This window comes from Trichosurus vulpecula, chromosome 3, assembly GCF_011100635.1.
Source record: "Trichosurus vulpecula isolate mTriVul1 chromosome 3, mTriVul1.pri, whole genome shotgun sequence".
Lineage (NCBI taxonomy): Eukaryota > Metazoa > Chordata > Mammalia > Diprotodontia > Phalangeridae > Trichosurus > Trichosurus vulpecula.
Window position 1 is genome coordinate 168,238,509 of NC_050575.1, and position 22,677 is coordinate 168,261,185.

Consider the following 22,677-nt stretch of genomic DNA (forward strand, 5'->3'; position numbering starts at 1 on the left):
AGGGAGAAGGTAAGGAGATAAGTTCATGGGAATCTTCTGCCAGTCCTCATTTCAGGGATTTTCCCCCCACTCGCCCCACTCTGACCCTACAGGACACCATCACAAGAGAACAGTGGGTTTTATTCCTTGGTCCCAGACGCCCCTCTGGAGTAGCAAGCCCGGCAATGGCCAACGATCAACTTCCAACAATCTAGTCTCTGGGCTCAAAAGGTTCTGTGTTTTCCCTTCTCTGGGATGGTGGGTAACGCTGTAGCAATGTAATCTGAGATACACTGTTAAGTTTTATATACAAGTCCTGTACCCTGGGATAGGTCGCCAATGGCAGATGACGGATTGCAAATGGTTTGCTTTTGTATCTTGTCCCCCTCCCCCCCCAACCCTTCCCCCACCCCCTTCAGGCTGTTTAATACTGGAAGCTTGGAGGACATTTCCCTCGAATTAACTAGAGGTTGCACCACTCTAGAGAGACTCTTCTGAGAGAATCCATGGGCTCTGCCCCAGATCCAGCGTCACTGCACACCCTCCTCTTCCACATATGTTGATGGAAACCAGCCAATCTGCAAAAGAGTAGTAGTCACCATGGCAGGAGAGAGTGGTAGAGATATGACAAGAGACACAGAATCCAGTCTACACTATCCAAGGGCTGATAACTTTTTATTCTCTACAGGAGTCTTTAAAATTCTCAGAAAGGCTCTCATACAGAAGAGGGAAGCTCATGCTAGGGAGCTCCAGAGACAGAACTAGGCTTAACGGGCATTGGAAGGTATAGGGAGGGCAGATTTCAGCTCAATATAAGGAAGGTTTTTCTAGCAAGGTATCTGAAAACAGAATGGGCTGCATTGCAAAGTAGTGAGCTCCCTGACACTAGAGGTATTCAAGTAGGCAAAGATGCCACCTGCAGTTGGAGCTGGAAGGACCTCAGTGGTCCCGTAGTCCAACCTCTCCATTTTAGAGATGAAGAATCTAGAACTCAGAGAATGCAAGTGATGTCAGAGGCCATCTGGTCTAACCTGTCTCTCAAGAGGAACAATATTCCCCCAAGGGATTCAGCCTCCATTTGGATGCTTCCAAATGAGGAGGAGGAACTTGACTATCTCCTGTTGCAGTCCATTCTGGGTTTTTTTGGATCACTCTAATTGTTAAGGGATTTTCCATTATATGGAGCTCAAGTTTGCTGTTGGCTATCATACCCATAATCCTTGTAGAGGTCTTCAAGTTCTAGAAGACCAATTGTCACCACGAGCTATCTCTGTTCCAAGTTGGGGCAAATTATTATGTCCCAGAAGCTTATACCGAGCCTGGGCCACAAAGATCCACCGCCTTATTCTCTGAATGCTTCAAAGTCCAGCAAAGAATCCTGGTTCTAGGGCTATTCTGTGGGGCTCCAGGAACAGATGATTTTATAGTGTGAGGTTTTCTTCTTTTAAAGGCACCAAGACAAGATTCTCCTTACATCTAAATGCAATAGCGCCCCAAGGCTTCTCTTCTCCAGCACCCAGTACACTCAGCCACCCTCACAGGCCACACCTGACAGCAGCCCCCAGGTAGGGAAGTGACAAAAACACTGAACGAGGGCTTTGGGTCCTGGCTCTGCCACTGACTTAGCTGGACAAGGCACTCAGGATCATGGCATCATAGGTTTAGAGCGAAAGGGTCCAAAGGAAGCCCAGAGAGGGTAGTGACTTGTCCGGACCCGTAAAAGAATCTGGGTTTGAACCTAGACCCTTTGGCTCCAGCACTCTTTCCATTATCCCACAGGTGTTTTGTACTTCCTTGAGTCTCATTTATAACAATGGGCTACTACTTATCCTTCTTTGACACTTCAAAGATTTTGGGGATTAATGAGATATGGCATTCTTTGAAAAGTATAAGACTTGGTTCTGCTAGGTGGTGCAGTGGATAGAACCATTGGCCCTGGAGTCAGGAGGAGCTGAGTTCAAATTCAGCCTCAGATATTTATTAGATGTGTGACCCTGGGCAAGTCACTTAATCCTGATTGCTTCCAAAAATAAAAAAGTATAAAGAACTATACAAATGTAAAGTGATAGTAATGATCACAATCATAGCTGGTATTCATATACTGCTTAAAGGAATTTTACAAAAATTATCTCATTTGATCTTTATAACAACCCTGGGAGGCTGGTGCTATTATTAGCTGCATTTTACAGAAAAGGAAACTGAGGCAAAGAGCAATTAAGTGACTTGCCCAGGATCCCTTAGCTTGTAAGTTTCTGAAGCCGGACTTGGACTCAGGTATTCTTGGCTCCAAGTCAATATTCTATCCACTCCATTGTCCTCACCCTCCTTTTCCACTCATCCCCAAATGGTACTTGATGCTAGGATGTGTTGTCAGGCCAATGACCTTACCCTACATAAGGCCTCTTACATACAGTCAGCACTTAGGAAGGGAAAGGAGTTGGGAGGGAGGAAGGAAGGCAGGTAGGAAGGAAGGAAGGGAGGGAGGGAAGGGAGGAAGGGAAGAAGGAAGGAAGGGAGGGAGGAAGGAAGTGGGAAGGAAGGAAATAAGGCAGGAAGGAAGGAAAGACTTATTAAGTGCTTACTATATGCTAGGCACTGTGCTAAGCATTTTACAAATATTATCTCATTTGATCCTCATAACAACCCTGTGAAGTAGGTGCTATTATTATCATCCCCGTTTTCCAGTTAAGGAAAATGCGGCAGACAGAAGTGACCTGCCCAGGGTCATACAGCTAGGAAGTATCTAAGGCCAGATTAAACTCAGGTTTTCCTTACTCCAAGCCCAGTGCTTTATCCTTGGTACCACCTAACCGCCTCTAGGGAGCTGATACTTGAATCAGTCCATACAATATACTTCCAAGCCCTGCCAGTGAACCTGAAAGATGGCCTTACCCTTCCATTGGTCTCTCCCTTCCACCAGCCCTGATCACCACCAATCCTGCTATAGATCTTCACCACGTCACCCTCTCGAAGCGAGAGCTCCCGCATGTCCCTGGCTGCAAAGTTGTACCTGGCCACGGCCGTGCCAATGACACGAGGAGTGAACACTGGACAGAGGAAAGATAGGAATGTTAAGCAATTAGCCAGTCTGGGGTCAGCCTCTACTCTGAGCAAGAGTGGCGGGGTATCCAAGCTGAGCTCTCTCTCCCCTACCCCTATGCTCTAACGGATATTGATGCCATGAGCTGGGGCTACCAGCCCCTTAAAGTCAGCTCACTCTTCTGATGCCAGAGTTCATCACCCAAATGAGTTATGGCAAGAGAAACCCACCTTGTACCAGCTCCTCCCTCAGAATGGCATGATGAGAAGCAGAACGGACTAATTCCATGTAGAAGCAATGGCAAAGAACAGAGCAAGGCATATTATTTTAGGAGGAAAACAAACAGCTGCTGCTTATTTCACTCTGGTCTCAGACAGATCAGGGGTGTGTCAAGGATGAAATTTTGAGCTCTGGTAGCAGAAGCATCTCAAGACCAGCAAGGCTCCCAAAACCTTATCCTTGCTTGCTTGCTATGTCTTGTACCACTCCTCTCAGTCTAATTCCTTCAGATATATTTAATGGGTCCCTAGTGTGGTGCTATAGAAAAAGCCCCGGGTGAAGAATCAGGACACCGGGGTTCTGGTTTCCACTCTGATAATAAACCATCTATGAGCATACCACTTTTCCTCTAGGACTTCAGGTTCCCCTCTGTCAAATGAAGGGTTTGGACTTAGAATGCCTTTAAAATTCTTTCTGTTTCTGACTTTCTAAAGTGGTACAAGTCATGGTATTCCTCTTCTCCCTTGGTTCTTTTCTCAGCTACTTGATTCAAAACTCACCAGGGAGTATGACTGTGTTATTGACATAGTTAGAGGAAAATGATCATCTAAGTGATGGTGACAACAACATAGATGGGTGTGGAGTGAGGTTGGTGGTAATGGTAGTTGTGATTGCGTTGGTCACAGGCCAAGCTTGAAACCCATCCTGAAATCTAATCCAATCTTTCTCCCTTCCCTCCCAAGAATGTGTTGCATTTTCATAGTCTCATTCCCTCTGATTGTCCTACGTTCCCAAAGTTAGTGATATCACCCCCTGAGGGGCGCTGGATTGATGGGGGAGGGGAGTGGTAGTAGCTTTGAGTACAATGGTGGTAGGGGGCATTGAATAAAAATAAGGGGGCAGTGGAAACATAAGGAAAAAAGAGAAGATAAGAAAATTTTGAAAAACCATTTGTACATGTTTCATCTGTTGTATAACAGAGTTAAAGTCATAATGATTACATTACTTTCCAAATAAATACATAAAATGCAAGTTATAACCAATTAGTGGTCAAGTCTGCCAACAGATGTTAAAAAGCAAGTGTTGGCAGGCAAGCGTGTCGTGCACTGGCGGGAAGTCCAGCATGCATCACCAGCAATATGTGCACGTAATGACTTGTTCACAATATGATACTCTATGGTTACATGATGCAATATTGCATCATCAGAATTTCAATGCAGGAAAAATCCCACAAATTTACAATAAATTATTAAATTTAACATGCATCATTTTAAAAAAATATATATTTTTTGAAATGATGCGAATTTCAAAAAACAACAATGACAAACCATTAAAGGGTTAAAGAAAGTAGATTTCCAAGGGGGTGCTGAGTAATTTTTTTTTTCAAAGGGGAGGTAGGCCAAATAATTTTGGGAAACTCTGGTGTAGATGCTAGAATGAGAAATATTTCCCACCCTAGGCAAGGGAGGACTCAGAGCAGCATCACTGGGGCTCTGCTGGTTTTCAAGCTCGGGCTGATGGCCTGATGACCCACTGGCCAGCAGCGGCTGGTGGATGGAGGTGAAGCTTTTCTCCCACACACCCTAGGCAGCTATACCTGACCAGAAGGGTGTGGAGGAGCTCTGGGAGGCAAAGCCGAGGCCCTGAGGACTGAGAAAAGAAAAGTTGTAGGAAGCACAGGAAGCTGCAAAAAGGTTAAGAGAACACATAAAAAGGGAGGAAGAAGGAGAATCAATGCAAAAAAAATTTATAATTTTAAAATTAAAGTCATCAAAAGAAGTGAATCAAAGGTTTCCCCAGGATCCCTCATGGAGAGGAGCTGCTCCTGGATGGGAAGTCTAAAAGTATGGTAATTCTCTAAGTCGAGCTCTCCTGGCCCCTCACCAGAACTGCCTCAAGTATAGATGTTATATCCTTGATCTCTATGCCTGGGAGAAAGCTTTATAAAATCTCAAAGCACTACAGAAATGTGAACTATTATTTTTGTGACATTAGAGGTGGCATGATATAGTAGAGAGAGCTCCAGATTTCAAAATCAGGAGACCAGGATTGGAATCTCAGAACTGACACTTAGTAGTTGTGTTACTTTGACTGAGTCATTTAACTGCCCTGAGCCTCAGTTTTCTCATCTACAAAATGGGGATAGTAAAACTTGTGTAACCTACCTCACAGGAATGTTACAAGGAAGTAAGTTCTTAAACCTTAAAGTGCCACAAATTGTAAGTTACCATTATTATTTACTACATCCAAGCTTCTAGACCTACAGTGGCCATGGATTCCAGACATAGGGGTGTTCCTCCTTTGCTTCTAAATTCTGGGGATCGGTAACCTTTCTGCCTCTTGATCTTGCTTAGTCTTGGGCCTGGGTAGAGTAAGAATAACGGTCAGATCATAGGCACATAGATCCAGAGTTGGAAGGGACCTTCAAGGCCAGTGAGCCCAATCTGTTCATTTTACAATGAAGTTGAGGCAAAGAAAAGTAACAGGAATATCCTGGGGATGCAGCTAGTAAGTGTCTGAAGGTGGATTTGAACCTGTCTCCTGCCTGCACTTCACTGTGGTGTCTCCCTAATGAATCTCTCCAGATGCCACCTCCTCTTTATCTGGCTCATCCCTTCCCTCCCCTCCCTTTCTAGAACCCCCTATGTGCTGTCTTCCCCCATTAGAATATAAGTTCCTTTAAGGTAGGATCTCTATTTTTTTTTTAGCTTGGATTTGTCTTCTCAGCCCTTAACATGCTTGGCAGAGTAAGTGCTGTATCTATCTGTCCTCCTCTCTGGAAGCGCATCTCATAGTTCAGTTATCATGAGCTCTGTAGCCTCTCATGTCTGCCCTCAGCCTAAGCTGGGGGCTCATCTCACTTGATATATGCTTGCTGATCACTCTAAAGGAGGATTATGTAGAAGAACGAGCACCAACACAGTACAACTCGAGTCAGTTGCATCCAGGGGCTCTGACCACATCAAAAAGGGAGGCAGTACTGGGTACTAAGACTTACATCTTCCAGGGAAAAGCCTAGCTAAGTGACAGCTAAACTCAAGCACATATCTATGACTTCCATTGCTCCACCGGAAATGCTCCTTTCTCTCCTATCTTTCAAGGTCAACGCATCAGAAATCCTAATTTTATGAGAGGCAATATATGTCCTGAAACTTAAAGGGGCACTCTTGCTGTGGGTTTTAGGGTAAACAGCCTTAGGACTCAACGAGATGTTATCAGAGGATCAGAAACACTCAGAGGAACAGAGGGGAATGCTCTTTTCTGCATGTTGTGGGGGAAGGGGGACATTCAGCATGCCCTTACCTGGGGACCGGGTGGAGGCTCTCGAGGCTGAGCGTTCTCGAGATTTGTAAGGGTACTTCAGGGTAGTGTCCAGTTGTTTAAAACTCTCCTTGAGCGAGTGGCATTGGTAGTATTCTACCAACTCCTGCCAAAGATAAACATTGTCATAGTGCTTATGTGCCCAACACCATAGACAAACTGGGTCCTCTCTTCTGAGTACTTCCCAAGGCATGCTCTTCCAGGAAGCCCTCCCTGACTACTGCAGGCTGCAATGATTCCTCCTTTCTCTGAGCTTTCTTGGCACACAGTCTGTACCACAGAGCAGGGCACACACTTGATAATTTGAGAACAACAGAAACACTGGTCTTTTTGCCCTAGCAGACTGTAAGGTAGGAAGAAATAGCTTCATATACTCCTTATGGCTCTCCTCTTGCCACCCAACTTGACAGTGTCTAGCACAGGGCTGGGGCCATAATAAGTGCTTAGTAGAAATCCTTTCACTGGAGGGCCATGATGTTTTGGTGGTGCCTTTAAGGGCATTTTGGCCATGGGTCTTGTCCCTTGAGAAAACAGCCTCCATGCTGGATCAGTGGCAGTGTCATGTGCAGCTGGACTTCAGAAACATGCCCACCCATCCTTCACTTCAGGAGTAAATCTAGTCAGACTTTTAAAGGGGGATCATTGCCAGAATTTTCTGACTTTCTAAGAAGGATCCCAGGACATGCTTAGAGGTTCATGACTCTTGAGTCTTAAGACACACTGAATGTTGAGGATGGCGTAGTAGAACCCTATGAGGAGGTCCTGGGGATGGGGGAGAACATACATATCAAGGACACTCAGTGAGAAAATATCCTACATCTGTAGGATATTCTAAATTGAATTAGCCTTTACTTTTCTCTCTTTCTTATACTAAAAGGGAACTTCTCTAGAGAGAGCAGGAACATCATCATCAAGAAATAAATGCTTAGCTGACCTTAGGCAAACATACTACAAGATGGAACACAGAAAGCTTGTTATTATGTATGTTACTGTCTCTCCATGCATCCTTCCCCCTGAGTTGCTTCCCCCAGATTACCATGTAAATGGGCCCAGATGAGGGTTACAGAGACTCACATACCAATAGACTTTCAAACTTCTTTGCTTCTGTGATATGAATCCAGTTGTCTTTCTCCACCACCTTAATGTGTTTCACTTCATCATTGAACCTGAGGAACGATGACAAAATTGATAAGACAAAATGGACCAAAGCTAACAATTACTTCTGAATTGCTACGAGTGCTTCTCCATTCCACTGGTTGGCTGCAACCAGTTCCATGTGCCCTTTGACGGCTTGCCCTTCCTTTCCATCTCATCAGTAAATCAAGGATCAGCCTTTTCCCATTACCTACTTGACTAATAAGTAACAGGGAGTCAGCTACTCCCATTATCTGGTTCTGTTTCTAATCCTTGGCTCTCTGCATTGGTGAATCGGTGCCTTATCTAAGATGAAGTATATAAACGCTTCCTGGTCACGGCACAGGATTGCTCAAGCTGTTAAGGTCTCTCTTGCTGCCTGCGACTCACATCAGGTAGTCCACTTTTTCCTGCCCTGTTGGGCTTCTTGGTCTGTGATGACTTGCCTGGACCTTGGACCTCCCACTTTGCACTGCCCTTCAGAATTTGAGTCTTGCTTCCCATGATACCTCTAATCTCTTATCTCAGCCTGCACTGGCCTCCAATATCCCTGAATGCCTTCAATTTGGCTTGCCTGCCTAGTTCCTGAAGCATTGCTCTGATGTGCCCTGTCATCGCTGAATGTATTCTGAGCGCTGGCTGCTCATGCAGCTCCTATTTTCAGCACTGTCTGACTACAGGGGTCAAAGGACTTTCTTAACTCTGGCCCATTCCAGCACTTGGGCCCTGTCCTTTACTTCCAGCCGTGCTTTGAATATCCTAGTCCTGGCTTCACGTCCCTTATATCCCCTAGTAGCTTTGATGCCGACACTCTGCTCTCGTTTCAAGCCTCTGGACATCCTTACAGAGCACAGAGGAAAGTGATGTTCGACAAAAGGCCTTTTCTTCCTCATCTTTTTATTTTTGGGGCAAGGGGGAGGGTCAGGAAGGGGAGCAACTAATTCTGCTGTGTTAGTGGAGACTGTAGCTATCAAATATGATGGCTCACCATGGATGAGCTTACATCCACTTACATCCAGTAAGTTAAACACTTTGAGATCTTCATCAGGACATCGTGTGAATTGCTCAGCTTTAATATGGGAAGAGATTTCATTGATGCTGACAACTAGTCACGCAATTGTTTTTTGTTTTTTCAGTCTGGCACATACTTTATACTTATCGCAAATCGCTCTGCCTCCGCAGGTCTTTCTCGGATCAAGTATGTCCCACTTGCGTGGGATTTCAACAAGTTGTCTGTCTGTTGTCGCTCCATATTGCCTGCAAACCTGAAGATGGACAGATTCCTTTAGGTAATGCTACATAAAAAGAATAAAGCACAGCAAAATCCTTCCAAGGGATGTGGTTTTTATTTGGGAGAGGAGAGGAGTTCGGAATTTGTGATTTCATCTATGTAGGGAACCTCTAGTGTGGGAACTCCCTCCACCTATGCAGGACAGCAACTCCTGTGTAACTTTAATCTTAGATTGTTGCTTGGGGGCCCCGAGCTGTTAAATGAATTGCCCACGGCCACACAGCTAGAATGTAATAAAGGTAGGAATTAAACCCAAGTCAATCTTCCTGACTCTAAGACCGGCTCTCCATCTTTAACAGAGATGACTAGTAGGTAGTCCCTCTCTTAATGGATGTGATGGTTAAATAAAGGTGAGTGAATCATCAAATCAAAATGCCAGAGAGATCATTTACGGCAACCCCGTCATTTGATAGATGACAAAACAGAGGCCCAGAGAATACAAGGGACAGGCTCAAGGTCACACAGTTAAGTGGGTAGCAGAATTAAGTTTGGCCCCACGCATCCTGACATTTGTCACAATGCTGCCCTGCTCCAGCATCTACCCAAGAATTAGGATTTCTAGTAAAAAAAAAATTTTTTTCTCTCCATGGACTCACCAAGGGTATGTGGTATAGTCTATTTCTCTGGATAGGGGCCTACTGCTTGGAGGCTGTAGAAAGAGAATACGACTGGTTATTAAGGCACAAAGAGCTGGGATCACAAGATTTAGAGCTGGAAGGGGCCTAGAAATTCATCTAGGTCACCCTTCCCATTTTACAGTTGAAGCTACTGAGGCCTGGAAAAGTAAAGTGGTACAAAACAACAGAGCTAGGATTTGATCTCAAGTCCTCAACGCCACCACAACTCCATCATGCTGCTTGATGTGACACACTACCATTTTCTCTCAATATTTTCCCTGGGGCTATTTTTTTCAATACTAGGAATTTCTACGTTTTTGTCCATAGAGTAGGAAGGAACAAGATTTGTTGTCTATGACCCATGCCTGATATATATATATATGCTACAGGAAAGAGAACTCATATAAATCATGATTTTACCCTCCACTACCTGGGCCCTAGGCTTTTGTTGTTGTTCAGTTGCTTTAATCAGGTCTGCCTCTTTGGAGCCCCATTTGGGGTTTTCTTGACAAAGGTACCATAGTGTTTGCCAATTTCCTTTTCCAGCGCATTTCACAGATGAGGAAACCAAGGCAAACAGGGTTAAGTGACTTGCCCAGGGTCACACAGCTAGCAAATGTCGGAGGCCAGATTTGAACTCAGGAAGAAGAATTATCCACTGTACCACAAAGCTGCACACAGGGCCCCAGGCTACATTTAGGTAATGACCTCATGATGTCCCCTTGCTCTCCAGTGTTCCAAACCACAGCCTGCTCCTTCCCCAGCACCAGCATGGGCTATGGTTCTGTACGGGGTCATTAGCCAACCTCCAAGAGGGACCTCCAAGCCAGGTCTGAGAAAGAGCAACTTTTCATTTGCCTAGTGATCTCCACAGGTACGAGGATGATAAGGTCAGAGATGTGGAGGGAAAGGGAATTCAGGGGGTGGTGACGTCAGCTGCTAGCAGTCACACAGGTATTAATCACAAGGGGCAGGATCTGAACTCAGGTCCTTTCCATCCGGGGTTAGTACACTGGGCATTTGCTCACTCATTCAACAAAACTTACTCAATCACACCAAGTACTGAACTTGGTATTTGACAATGGGGGCCAGCCCAAGATGCCCACTTGGAGCTCACGTTCCAGTAGGGTGATGAGAGAAAAACAACATGGGTAAAGAAACTGTAACAGTCTACACTAGGTGAATTAGAGAGGAATGTGAGGGCCAGGGGCAGCGGGGCACCCACCAGGAGAAGCAGAGAATAGCCCAGGGGTGAAGTGGCACTTCAGCTGAGCTTTTGATTTGGGGCAGGGAGGCAAATAGGGTTAAGTGACTTGCCCAGGGTCACACAGCTAGTAAGTGTCTGAGGCTGCATTTGAACTCAGGTCCTCCTGATTTCAGGGCCTATCCACTGCTCCATCTAGCTGAGCTTTTGAAAAGTTATGTATGAATTCTATAGCTGAATAAGGGAATGTGGGCATGACAGATACAGGAGAATAGTGTGAGCAAAGGCACTAAGGTGGGAGGGCACTGTGAGTGCAGGGAGGGGGGCAAAGAGCTCTTCAGTTTGGCTGAAACATGTAATGAGGGCAAGGGAGTGATATGAGATAAGGTTGAAAAGGTAGGGTGGCTCTAGACTTTGGAGGGCCTTGAATGCTTAACGATGGAGTTTCAATTTTATCCACTAAATAGTAGGGAGCCTTGCAGATTTTTGAGGAGAGAAGTGTTATAATATATACAGAAGACAGATTATTTTGGCTGTGGTCTGCAGAACAGATGGTGGGGGGGTGGGTAGGAGAAAGGGGAGGTTGTGTAAGTCAAGTCTCTCTATGGAGCCATGAGTTCTACTCCAGCACCCTTTCTTCTATGCCATGATGCCAACAATGTGCTCCAAACCCCTTGCAACCAAGTTCTCTGGTCCACTGGAGGCCTGGAGCTCAGTAGCACAAATGGTGTTGACATTTGGAAAAGCGCTTACCCGTCCATCCACAGGGCAGGGCTTCACAGATGAGCTAGGAAAATAACCGGACTTCTTGGTCTGCATTAACCTTCCCTGGAAAGAGAAAGATTCATATCAGGATTCTGTCTAGGGATTTGCAAGTCTATGCAAAGTTCTCTTTGGGAGGGTTCCGCCCTGATCCTTAGCTCTCCCTATGACTCCAGCACTAAGTTCCACAAGCCTGACAGATGCACTTTGTTTTTGTTGTTCAGTCTTGTCTGACTGTGTGAACTCATGGGGTTTTCTGGCAAAGATACTGGAGTGGTTTGCTATTTCCTTCTCCAGTATGTCCCCATTTTACAGATGAGCAACCGAGGCAAATAGGGGTTAAGTCACAGGGTCGCACGGCTAATAAGTGTCTGAGGCTGGATTTGAACTCAGGAAGATGAGTCTTCCTGACTTTAGGCCCTGCATTCTATCCACTTCACCATGTAGCTTTCCTGATGGAGACGTGGGTCAGTTAATATGAAACATTTCCCAAGTTCCCCAAAACACCACTTACTTCCCACCACTGTGACTCAGGGTCACCTCTCAGCAGTTCAATCACATCGCCTGTTTGGAATGTCAAAACTGGCTTCCCAGGAGGAGCTGGGATACCATGGTAATTCTGCACGGCTACCATCTTAGGACCTGGGACAGAGAGGGAAAGGAAGCAGCTCATTCTTTTCAATTCAGTTCAACTCAGAATCATCCTATCCCCTGTGCCCCAACTCGCTAAAGATCTCCACAGGAGCTATGGCAAGGCACCTAGGCTCGCACTTTTAAAATGCCCTCATAGACTTCTTATATCAGTTGTCCACTCTGGCTAAGCACCCCCCGCCAACCACCATGACCCAACAAGGCTCCATAAAAACACAATCATCGGATTTAGGGGGGCCCTGCCCTACTGATGAGGAGACTTCACAAGGAGCAGTTTCGCAATCTGAAAAACGGAGGGGAGAGCACCTGCTAATGCCTTTCCTGACACCACCATGCACATATCCCTCCCCATTGCTTTCTGCCAATCAAATCAGTACCCCCATTCCCGGAAAGTAGGTGTTAATCAATGACCCTATGCCTCCACTCACCATCCTGGTGACTTCCCAGACCAAAACACCTTTTCCTTATAAGTGATCTGCTCCTTTTAGAATGCAGGCTCCTGGAGGGCAGGGAGTACCTCGCTTTGTGTATTTGTATTGCCAGTAGTTAGCACAGTGTCTGGCACCTAAGTGCTTAATGAATGCCTTCTCATTCATTCACTCTCTGTTCATGCATTCCTTCATGGGAAGAATGCTGGTTACTCCTGATGACATACTAATGCCTATGTTTGGTTTTACTATTCCATTTATTAACTATGCTAAGTAAATGTGTTTAATTCAAGCCAAAAACTTAACTATGGTCACAAGCACATTAACAACAACTTCCTTCTGTGGGGTATTTAAATAGAGATCGTATAGATCATAGTGCATAGATCATCCTATTGGAGTCTTCCCTTTTACAGATTGGAAAACTGAGGAATCCGGCAACAGGAAGTAGAACACAAAGAAGAGAACACAAAGAAAGTCTATTATCTCTATTCACAATTCTACAGTGTCAGCTCTGTGAAGGCAAGGACCTTAAGGACCTTAAATCTGCATCTCTCCCACGTGTAGCATGACATTCAGTACACAGCAGGTATTTGTTTTATGTACAGGTATATGTGTGTGTACACCTATACATATTCACTATTTATAGATCTATATTTTTTAAGAAAATGAATACGTTTCTATGTACATATTTGTTATATATGCTTATTTAAAAATACCTAAAATTTTTTTCCCCAATTACATGTAAAAACAATTCTTAACATTCACTTTGAAAATTTCGAGTTCCAAATTTTCTCTCTTCCTCCCTTCCCCCCAACCACAGAGACAGTAAGCAATTTTATATAGGTTATAAATGTGCAATCATGCAAAACATATTTCCATTTTGATCTATGTTTATAAATAGAACATTTATAAAAATATGTATATATTATTTTTATATACACATATAATAGCATTTATATAGATAGAGCTTACTATGTGCCAGACACTGCTAAACGCTTTACAATTATTAATTCATTTAATCCTCACAACACCTGGGGGGTAGGTACTATTATTATCTGGCTCTTACAGATAAGGAAACTTAGGCAAACAGGGTTAAGTGACTTGCCCAGGGACACACAGCTAGTAAGTGTGGGAGGCTGGATTTGGACTCAGGTCTGCCTGACTCCAGGCCTGGCACTCTATCAACTGTGCCACCTAGCTATCCTTACTACATACATTACTCCCCTTCGTTCACTCTGCAGCCCAAACAGACTGACCTTGATGTTCCTTACAATGGCACTCCATCTCCTTTGTCCAGGCCGTGGCCCATGCCTAGAATGTTCTCCCTCCTCCCTTCCATCTCTCATACTCTTTTATTTCCTTAAAACTATGCTTCTACATGAAGCCTTTCCTGATCCCCTTAGTTTCTTTCTAATACCCCCCAAATAGCCTCTATTTTGTGGATATATGTGTGCATGCACACATATATGTACACATATCTATATTTACACAAATGTACATATATGTACACATATATGCCTATATCTAATAGACATGCACATATATAACCAACACATATGTTGTCTCAATCAACATAAGCTTTTTGAAGGCTGGGACTGTTTCTACTTTTGTCTTTGAATTCCCAGCACCTAGCACACCGCCTGCCACATAGTAGGCCCCTTTAGGATTGCTTATTCATTGACTGATTCACTATTCCTGGGTGACAAAGACCCAGAAAGAACATAACCATGAGGGAGGAAAAAGAAGAGAAACTGGGATCATCCCCTTTCCCCAAATGATAGAATTTCAACCAAGCCCCTGTCTTTCTACCCCACCCCTCTCCTGGGGGAGCTGCTGTGGCATTTCAAGAGAAGGTCTAAGCGGGACGGATTCAGGGTTCTTGCCAATGTCAATGTCTCTTTCCCACATGACACAACTATTCATTAACCCTCCCAAATGGAACCTTAAATAATGAGTGTTTTGCACTGTACCAGACATACTTACCAGCTCCTGTACTTAGTGCGTCCTACAAAGGAAAGAAAAAACAACAGACCGCAATTAGAGAAGGCACTTTTCATTGACTCGGGCTTAAAATATCCGATTTATTTTTCTTAAGTCACCCTTCACTGCTGTGGATGACAAGCTCCCCACCCTAGAAGTCAAAGCAATGGACAGAGAGGGGGTACTGCACAGGGGGCTTTGATGCCTCTCAGGCCAAGAGCCTTTTATTAGAGCCATCCACTTTCTTTTACCCTCTTTGTATCCCCCTCCCTCCCTCCCCAGCTTCTCCACAAAGCCTTCCCTGAGCAGCCCAGTGGTTACTATAATGTATTCCTACGGCACTAAGTGCCTGTGTCGCCTCTTCAATGCAGTGATAATCTCTTTAGGGCCAAAGCCTGGGTTCTAGACTAGTGCCCCACACATAGTAGGCCCTGCATAAATGTTTGCTCACTCAATTTTATTTTATTGATCTCCTGCATCCTCCACGGTACATAGCAGCACATTGCTGGGCACGCAGTAAATCATAGGGTCACAGATTTAGAGCTGGGGCAGCTGGGTGGCACAGTAGATAGAGTGCTAGGCGTGGGGTCAAGGAGAGACACTTAGGAGCTGTGTGATCCTGGGCAAGTCATTTAACTCTGTTTGCCTCAGTTTCTTCATCTGTAAAATGAACTGGAAAAGGAAACGGCAAACTACTCCAGTATCTTCGCCAAGAAAACCTCAAATAGGGTCATGGTGAGTTGAACACGACTGAGGTGACTGAACAAAGACAACAAGATTTACAGCTGGAAGGGATTTCAGAGCCTTTTATGTTCACTCCTTTACTTTACAGATAAGAAAACTGAGGCACAGAGAAGTAACTTGCCCAAGATCACGTAGCTCATACATGTCTGATGCAGGATTTGAACCCAGGTCTTCCAGTGTTTCTTTCATAGTACTCTGTACCCTTCTCACTGTCCTGCAACAGTACCCTGTCCACCATGCCAGCGGTGTCAAACTCAAATAGAAATGGACCACTAACCGGTACATAAGGATCTCTGTGGGTCACATATTGGGTTAGAAAGCCACAAATTAATATTTCTTTATATTCTATTGTGTTTTTATTTATTTTGCTAGATATTTCCCAATTCTATTTGAATCTAGTTTCTGGCTGCAATGGGGGGGGGGCTGCTGTTTGACACCTCTACTCTTCCCCCTCACAAATACTTATTGATGGGCTGATTTGGTGATAAAGACGAGCTGTCTTCAATGTAAAATAGAGAAACCCGGTGGAGGGTAGGGGGGGCCAAGGGAAAGGATCCATCGATCAGTAAGCATCTGTTAAGCGCTCTCCATGTGCCAGGCATAGGACACAGAACCCTTGAATGTTTTCTGGCATCCTCGGCTGTCGGGGGAGCAGCACAAGAGGACCACAGGATGGACCACCCGACAGGAAGGACATTCAAAGTCCTGGACCAGGTAAAAATCATACAGTGGGAGAGATGGAAGGGGCCTTGTCTAGTACCCTGTACATGAAAGGAATCTGCATTACAACATACTGAATGAGTGGTCCTCTAGCCTCTGGATCAGAGACTTCCAAGGAGGAGGAAGCATCACCTCCGTGGCACAGGAAGGATCCAGTGGGCCTATCACCCAGATGGAATTCTATTGCTATACGTAAATAAATTGCCACTGAAGAAGACATACAGGGGAATCCTGTTACCACCATCACCCTTAATGGATGGCTTGTGGCTCAGGGAAGCAGTGGGAATTCAGATAATTGAACGGTGTCTCTGCCAGCAGGCATGAACCAGGTTTTATAAGCAACAGGGGTGAGAGGGAAGAGAATGGGTTTGGATGTTCTTACCGGGTCTACAGGAGAACCTGAAAAAGAAGAAATTCAAGCAGAATTAGAGGCCAAACAGCCTGTAGTGAATGAGCCCCTGCATGAACCTGTTCATTCTTTTTTTTTTTCTTTTTTCACTTTTCATTTTCTTTTTTTTAAAATTTATTTAATATATTTAGTTTTCAGCATTGATTTTCACAAAAGTTTGAATTACAAATTTTTTCCCCGTTTCTACCCTCCCCCTGTTCATTCTCTTATTCATTCAAGTGCATCGCCCTGGGCCTGTTGTTTTAGGTTTGTGAGTGAGGCAAGACATCATGAAGGTTAGTCACCAGTATGGATTGCAGCGAGGACAGGAAAGGAGCCCGGGCCGGGGTGGGGCGGTGGTCCCCCACTGTTCCCACCATGTGTTCCTACCATACCTCTGAGTACACTCTATCAGTTTCGGAGAGTTAATTTTTAAGCTTTGGTTTTGGGAAGAGGGAGAGATGGTAATCTGAGCAGAGCTTTGGGATGGAGCCCTACAAACGGATTTGCTGATGTCAGTGTGATCACATGCTGCAGGAGAGAGGCAGGCTTCAGCTTGTCAGATAGCAAGGACATATTCCAGCCCCCACCCGCTGCTCCCCAGGACTTCTCCCATCTTCCCCCCCACCACCACTAAGAGCAGCCTGCTGAGTCCCAAGGATCTGACCAGCTGGGTAGCCCGTTCTCTGTGGAGCAGGGCAATGGTTACAGTAAAAAGCACACGGGAGACTCTGGCAATTCAAATGCATTCTAGCACTCACAGTTGCAGATATATTTAGGTAGACATATGTATCCAATGGGCCCTAAAGAACACAGATGGACACACTGAGCCGGGGTCCAGCAGAGATCCAAGCCAGGAGACACGGACACGTAAAGAAAGAAGTCATTGCATACGCTCACATAAGGGCCACCTGGGGCCAGCCTCAGAGTCCCTCCAGCCCAGGATTCTATCTCTGTAATGGTCCCTGAGTAATGATTTAGGGGAGGACCAGGTTCTCTCCACGGTACTAGCCTAATATAGTACAGTGTTTGACTCATACTGAGGAGACTTTAAGTTCAAACTTTGGTCTCTGACACCTGTGTGACCATGGGCAAGATCTTTTACCTTTCTGAGCCTCAATTTTCCTATCTATAAAATGGAGATAATAAATATTGGCCCTACCTACTTCATCAGCACTATATAAATGGGAGTTATTATTTTCTCTAAATTGACTAATTTTTTACATAAAACAAAAGTAAATGGAAAGAACAGCAACAAAGCATTCTAAATTGAATGTTGTGAACTTATGACTAATCTTGGCCCCAAAGAGGAGATAATGAGGAAGTTCCTTCCCCTACTTCTTTACAGAGGTGGGGGACTATGGGTATGGAATACTTTATATATATGTCAGACCTTTTTCAATATGTTGGCTAGTCTTGCTGAGATGTTTATTTCTTCTTTTTTAATTCTTGTTATAAGGGGATGGCTCTCTGGGAGATGGAGGGGGAAGACTATATTGGAAGACAGAAATTAGCATAAAATAACTTGTTATAATTTGTTTGAACAATGATTTGTGTTTCAGCCTATACTATTCAACATGGTAATAAGTTCTATAAGTTTATTCTCTACTGCAGGAAGTCTTTATTTTTTGGTGGGGTGGGGGTTCTCAAAACTATCTCGCATAATGCTCTAAGCTACCCACAGTTTTAGTATCTGGAATGTGGCGAACAATCCACACTCCACTTTCTCCATGCCCTCTATGAGTTTAAAGTCCTCTATCTTATTCCCTCTCAGCCTCTGTCTCTCCCAACTTCAGTATTCCAGTCTTCCTGATCACATTCTCCCTCCACACCTTTGCTCATGTTGTTCCCCCCGCCTGGAAATCCTTCCCATCTCTGTACCCAGACAAATCCTCTCCATATTTGAAGGACCAGCTTAAGTTCTAGCTCATCTGTGTGCTCTTACCTGATTCCTCTGGTCCTTGGTGTTTCTCTCCCTCCCTCCCCGGCCAAAATACACCTACCTTCCTTTTCTCTACTCTTAACATGAAGAATAGAACTAAATACTTCTTACACTCGGTACTGTATTTGTGGCCCACTTGTTTTATCTGGACTGTGAGCTCTTCAAAGCGCAAGGTCTTTGTCCTCTGTTTCTTCTATATTCCTCACTGTGCTTTGCAGGAGGACCCAGGAGGAGCTCCATACAGAGTTGTTCATGGACTGAATTAAACAAAGGCCAAACTCATATTTCTATAGCCTGAAGGCTTATAAAGAGCATTACCCACAACAATACTGTTCAGTAATTCGACTGTCATCACTCTCATTTTAAAAACAGGGAAGGGAGCAGCTGGGCGGTGCAGTGGATACAGTACTGGCCCTGGAGTCAGGAGGACTTGAGTTCAAATCCGAGCCTCAGAGTTTGAGCAAGTCACTTAACTCTGATTGCCTCCAAAAAAGCAAATAAAGATAAAAATAAAGATAAGGAAACTGAGGCTCAGCGAATTGGAGTCACTGGCCCATGGTTTCATATTTCATAAATATCAGAGCCTGGATTTGAACTTGGTACTGGTCCTACCACATGATGCCATCTTAGGTCAGTCCTCAGATCACACCTTCTACCCTCTGGATCACAGAGAAGTGATATGGCCTGGAGTGCCAGAAATTCTTAAGAGAGCAGAGCCTATTTCATATTTGTCTTCTTATCTCCAGTTCCTAAGACACTGTCTGGCACACAGCAGGCACTTAATAAATGCTCGTTGATGGACAGATTCAATTCCTACCTCAGGCACTTATTAGCTGTGTGGTAAGGTACTTAACCTTTCTCAACATCAGTCTCCTCATATGTAAGATGGGAACACTAATACCATGTACCTCACTGGGCTCCTATAAGGATCTAATGAGGAAGCATATGTAAAGTACTTTGCAAATGAAATGTAAAGTGCTGCAAAAATGCTAGCTCTTATTCTCACCACCATTGTCGTTATCCCCTTTTCTTGCTTCTCCCTGACTCTGTCCTGTCCTACCTTAGGCTCCGGGGCCAATATTTGCCTAGAGAATCCAGTTGTAGCTTGGCAAATGTCTGTGGAATTATATGGTCCCTCCTTCTCTGTAAACTGTATCTTGGAGACATCACAAAATATCTCTAAGAATTAAGGGCAAGGCTGCCAAGGTTGGCCAGTCAACAAACATTTATTAAGCACTTACTGTGTGCTGAGCACTGTTCTAAGCTCTGGGAATACTTGGAAAGGTACAAGATAGTCCCTGCTCTCAAGGAATTCACAGTTTAAGGGGGTGGACACCATGTGCACAACTATGAAAAGATAAAGACAAGGAAAATTGGGGATGGTCTCTGATGCTAAGGACTAGGAAAGGATTCTTGTGGAAGGCATGGCTTTAGTTGGACCTTGAAGAAAGCCAGGGAAGTCAGGAATTACAGATATTGTGGGAGAGCATCCCAGACTTAGGGGACATTCAGTGAAAATGCTTGGAGTTCAGAGATGGAGGATCATGTGCAAAGAAAAGCAAGAAGACATATGGACACCTAGTGCTTGCTGTGATTGTCCCTGTGGCTGGGACCAAGTAGGACTAGCATGACCAGGGACGTGCTGGAACCAGCCAATGAGTGGATTGTTTAATTTTCACTGGGAGTATTTACACTCTGGAAATCAGAAAATGCTACAAATTAGGGCTTGATTTATTATTTTGTTGATTGTCTCTATTTAAGAAACAGATGGGGAGAAAATATTTACAACCAGTATCTCTGGTAAAGGCCTCATATCTAAAATATACAGGGAACTGAGCCAAATTTATAGGAATACAAGTCATTCCCCAATTGAGAAACAGTCAAAGGATATGAACAGGCAGTTTTCAGAGGAAGAAATTAAAGATATCTATAGGCATATGAAAAAATGCTCTAAATCACTACTGATTAGAGAAATGCGAATCAAAACAATTCTTAGGTACCACATCTCTCCTTTCAGATTGGCTAGCATGAGAAAACAGGAAAATGATAAATCCTGGAGAGGAAGTGGGAAAATTGGAACACTGTTACATTGTTGGTGGAGTTGTGAACAGATCCAGCCATTCTGGAGAGCAATTTAGAACTATGCCCAAAGGGCTATAAAAAATATGCATACCCTTTGACCCAGCATTACCACTTACTTCTAGGGCTGTATCCTAAAGAGATCACACATAGGGGAAAGGGACCTCTATGTACAAAAATATTTAGAGCAGCTCTTTTTGTGGTAGCAAAGAATTGGAAATCAAGGGGATGCCCATCAATTGGGGAATGGCTAAACAAGTTGTGGTATACGAATGTAATGGAATACTATTGTGCCATAAGAAATGGGGAAGATATGGACTTCATAATAACCTGGAAAGAACTACATGATATGAGGTTGAGTGAGCAGAGCAGAACCAGGAGAACACTGTACACAACCACAGACATATTGATTCTGTGATGACTAGCTTTGATAGACTTGGTTCTTCTCAGCAATACAAGGTTCAAAGACAGCTCCAAAGGTCTCATGATGGAAAGCTTTCTACATCCAGAGAAAGAACTATGGAGTCTGAATGCGGATTGAAGGAAACTATCTGCTCTCTTTTTTTTCTATATATTTTTTTGGTTTTGTTTCTTCTTTCTCATGATTCACTCCATTGTTCATGGTTCTTCTTTACAACTTGACTATTGTGTAAATATGTTTAATGAGAAGATATATGTAGAGCATATATCAGATTCCATGCCATCTTGGGGGGAGAGGGGAGGGGAGGGAGGGGAAGAAAATTTAGAACTCAAAAACCTGTGGAACTCAGTGTTGTAAACTAAAAATAAAAAAAAAATCTAAAAAACAAGAAAGTATTAGATAAAAAAAATTAGAAAAAAAAGAAACAGATGGAAAAAAAGTTAATTACAGAGATTAATCTTGAAGTATGTCATACTTTTCAGAGAGCTGGTGTTAAACACTTACCTCTCCCACCCTGAGGCCATGACCCTGACTCTGGCAATATTGGCTAGGAAGTCTGTTGGCCTAGCCAAAACTCTGGACGTTGAGCATACTACCACTTCACCTAGTCTAGACCTAAATGTTTAAGGCAGCCACATGGCCCTCTAACAATAAACCCTCCTCGGTCCTGTGTACTTATTACATTGCCCAGTCCATGTCAGCGTCTTAATAAATGCTTATTCTGCCCCTCCCCGCCCCCATTTCTTCTGCAGCTGCTTATGTTGTTCTCAGCTGTCTATCAAGGAATACCCCACTCAGTGATTTACTAATAGTAGGTGTTGCCATGCCCAAGGGCAGGGCTATTTCAACAGGATAATGTTTCTCTCTAGACTGTAGAGTGTTACATTAACAATGAGGTGAATCTGTGATCTCCTTGATATGAGTATTCCCATCACGTATGCACATTGCAATACACCCATACCTTCTTTACCACAGAATTCTCCCATCCCATATCTTTCCCTCCATCCTCTATGGCAAGTTCTGGAACCATGAATTGCTGTTATTAGGGGACTCTTCAGCATGATTCAGTGTTATTACATCAGAAGATTTAGGATTAAATCCTGGTACTGTCACTTATTAACTGTGTGACTTTGGGAAAGTCACATAACCTCTCTGTCTCCTCTCCAATTAAAAAAAAAGGGAAGGGGATGGTGTTGGAGCATTGAATTAGTCTTTATGTTAGGTTCCTTTCAGCTCTAAATTTTAGGGCAGAATCATTCAGCCTCAAAAGAATGAATCTCTGATGTTGGAATTTCAGGTACCACCAGATAGCAAAGAGAGCAAGAAACATTTCTTTCCAGTATACTCTATATAAGGCCTGCTCTACATGAAGGGTTCTGTCCCAGGACTGCAGGAGTAGACCTACTTTTTGCCTTCTTCCAGGTCACCCATCTATACCCTGAGGGGAAAATGGAAGAGAATGGTGAACCCCCACAATCCCCTGGAACTGGGCTAAAATGTAGCACCTTAGCCTCATTAGTATGGAATTTGAGGCCCGGAAATAAATGGCCTGGTGTTAGCATGATACTGGGGCATGAAGATAAAAGGTATGGGAGAGCTTAGAGCACTGGACCAGGAGTCAGGAGGCCTGGCTTCCAGTCCTGGCTGCGATCTGGGTTGGTCACTTTTACTCTCTGGGACTCGGTTCCCTTATCTAGAACATAAAGCAACTGGACTAGATTCTCTGAAATCCTTCTAGCTCTAAACACCTGACTCAG

General features: G+C 44.1%; 1 protein-coding gene across 1 annotated transcript in view; it reads right to left on the reverse strand.

The window, feature by feature from the left end:
* Positions 1–381: 381 nt before the first annotated feature.
* Positions 382–22,677, reverse strand: part of VAV2 (vav guanine nucleotide exchange factor 2) — a gene marked incomplete in the record, with an annotated part of 409,366 nt that continues 387,070 nt past the window's right edge. Inside the window, 12 exon segments of the mRNA XM_036750644.1 lie at positions 382–557; positions 2,872–3,026; positions 4,836–4,922; positions 6,542–6,665; positions 7,638–7,725; positions 8,842–8,958; positions 9,581–9,633; positions 11,559–11,633; positions 12,082–12,209; positions 14,630–14,651; positions 16,473–16,489; positions 17,240–17,281. Coding sequence (XP_036606539.1) covers positions 510–557; positions 2,872–3,026; positions 4,836–4,922; positions 6,542–6,665; positions 7,638–7,725; positions 8,842–8,958; positions 9,581–9,633; positions 11,559–11,633; positions 12,082–12,209; positions 14,630–14,651; positions 16,473–16,489; positions 17,240–17,281 — 956 coding nt within the window.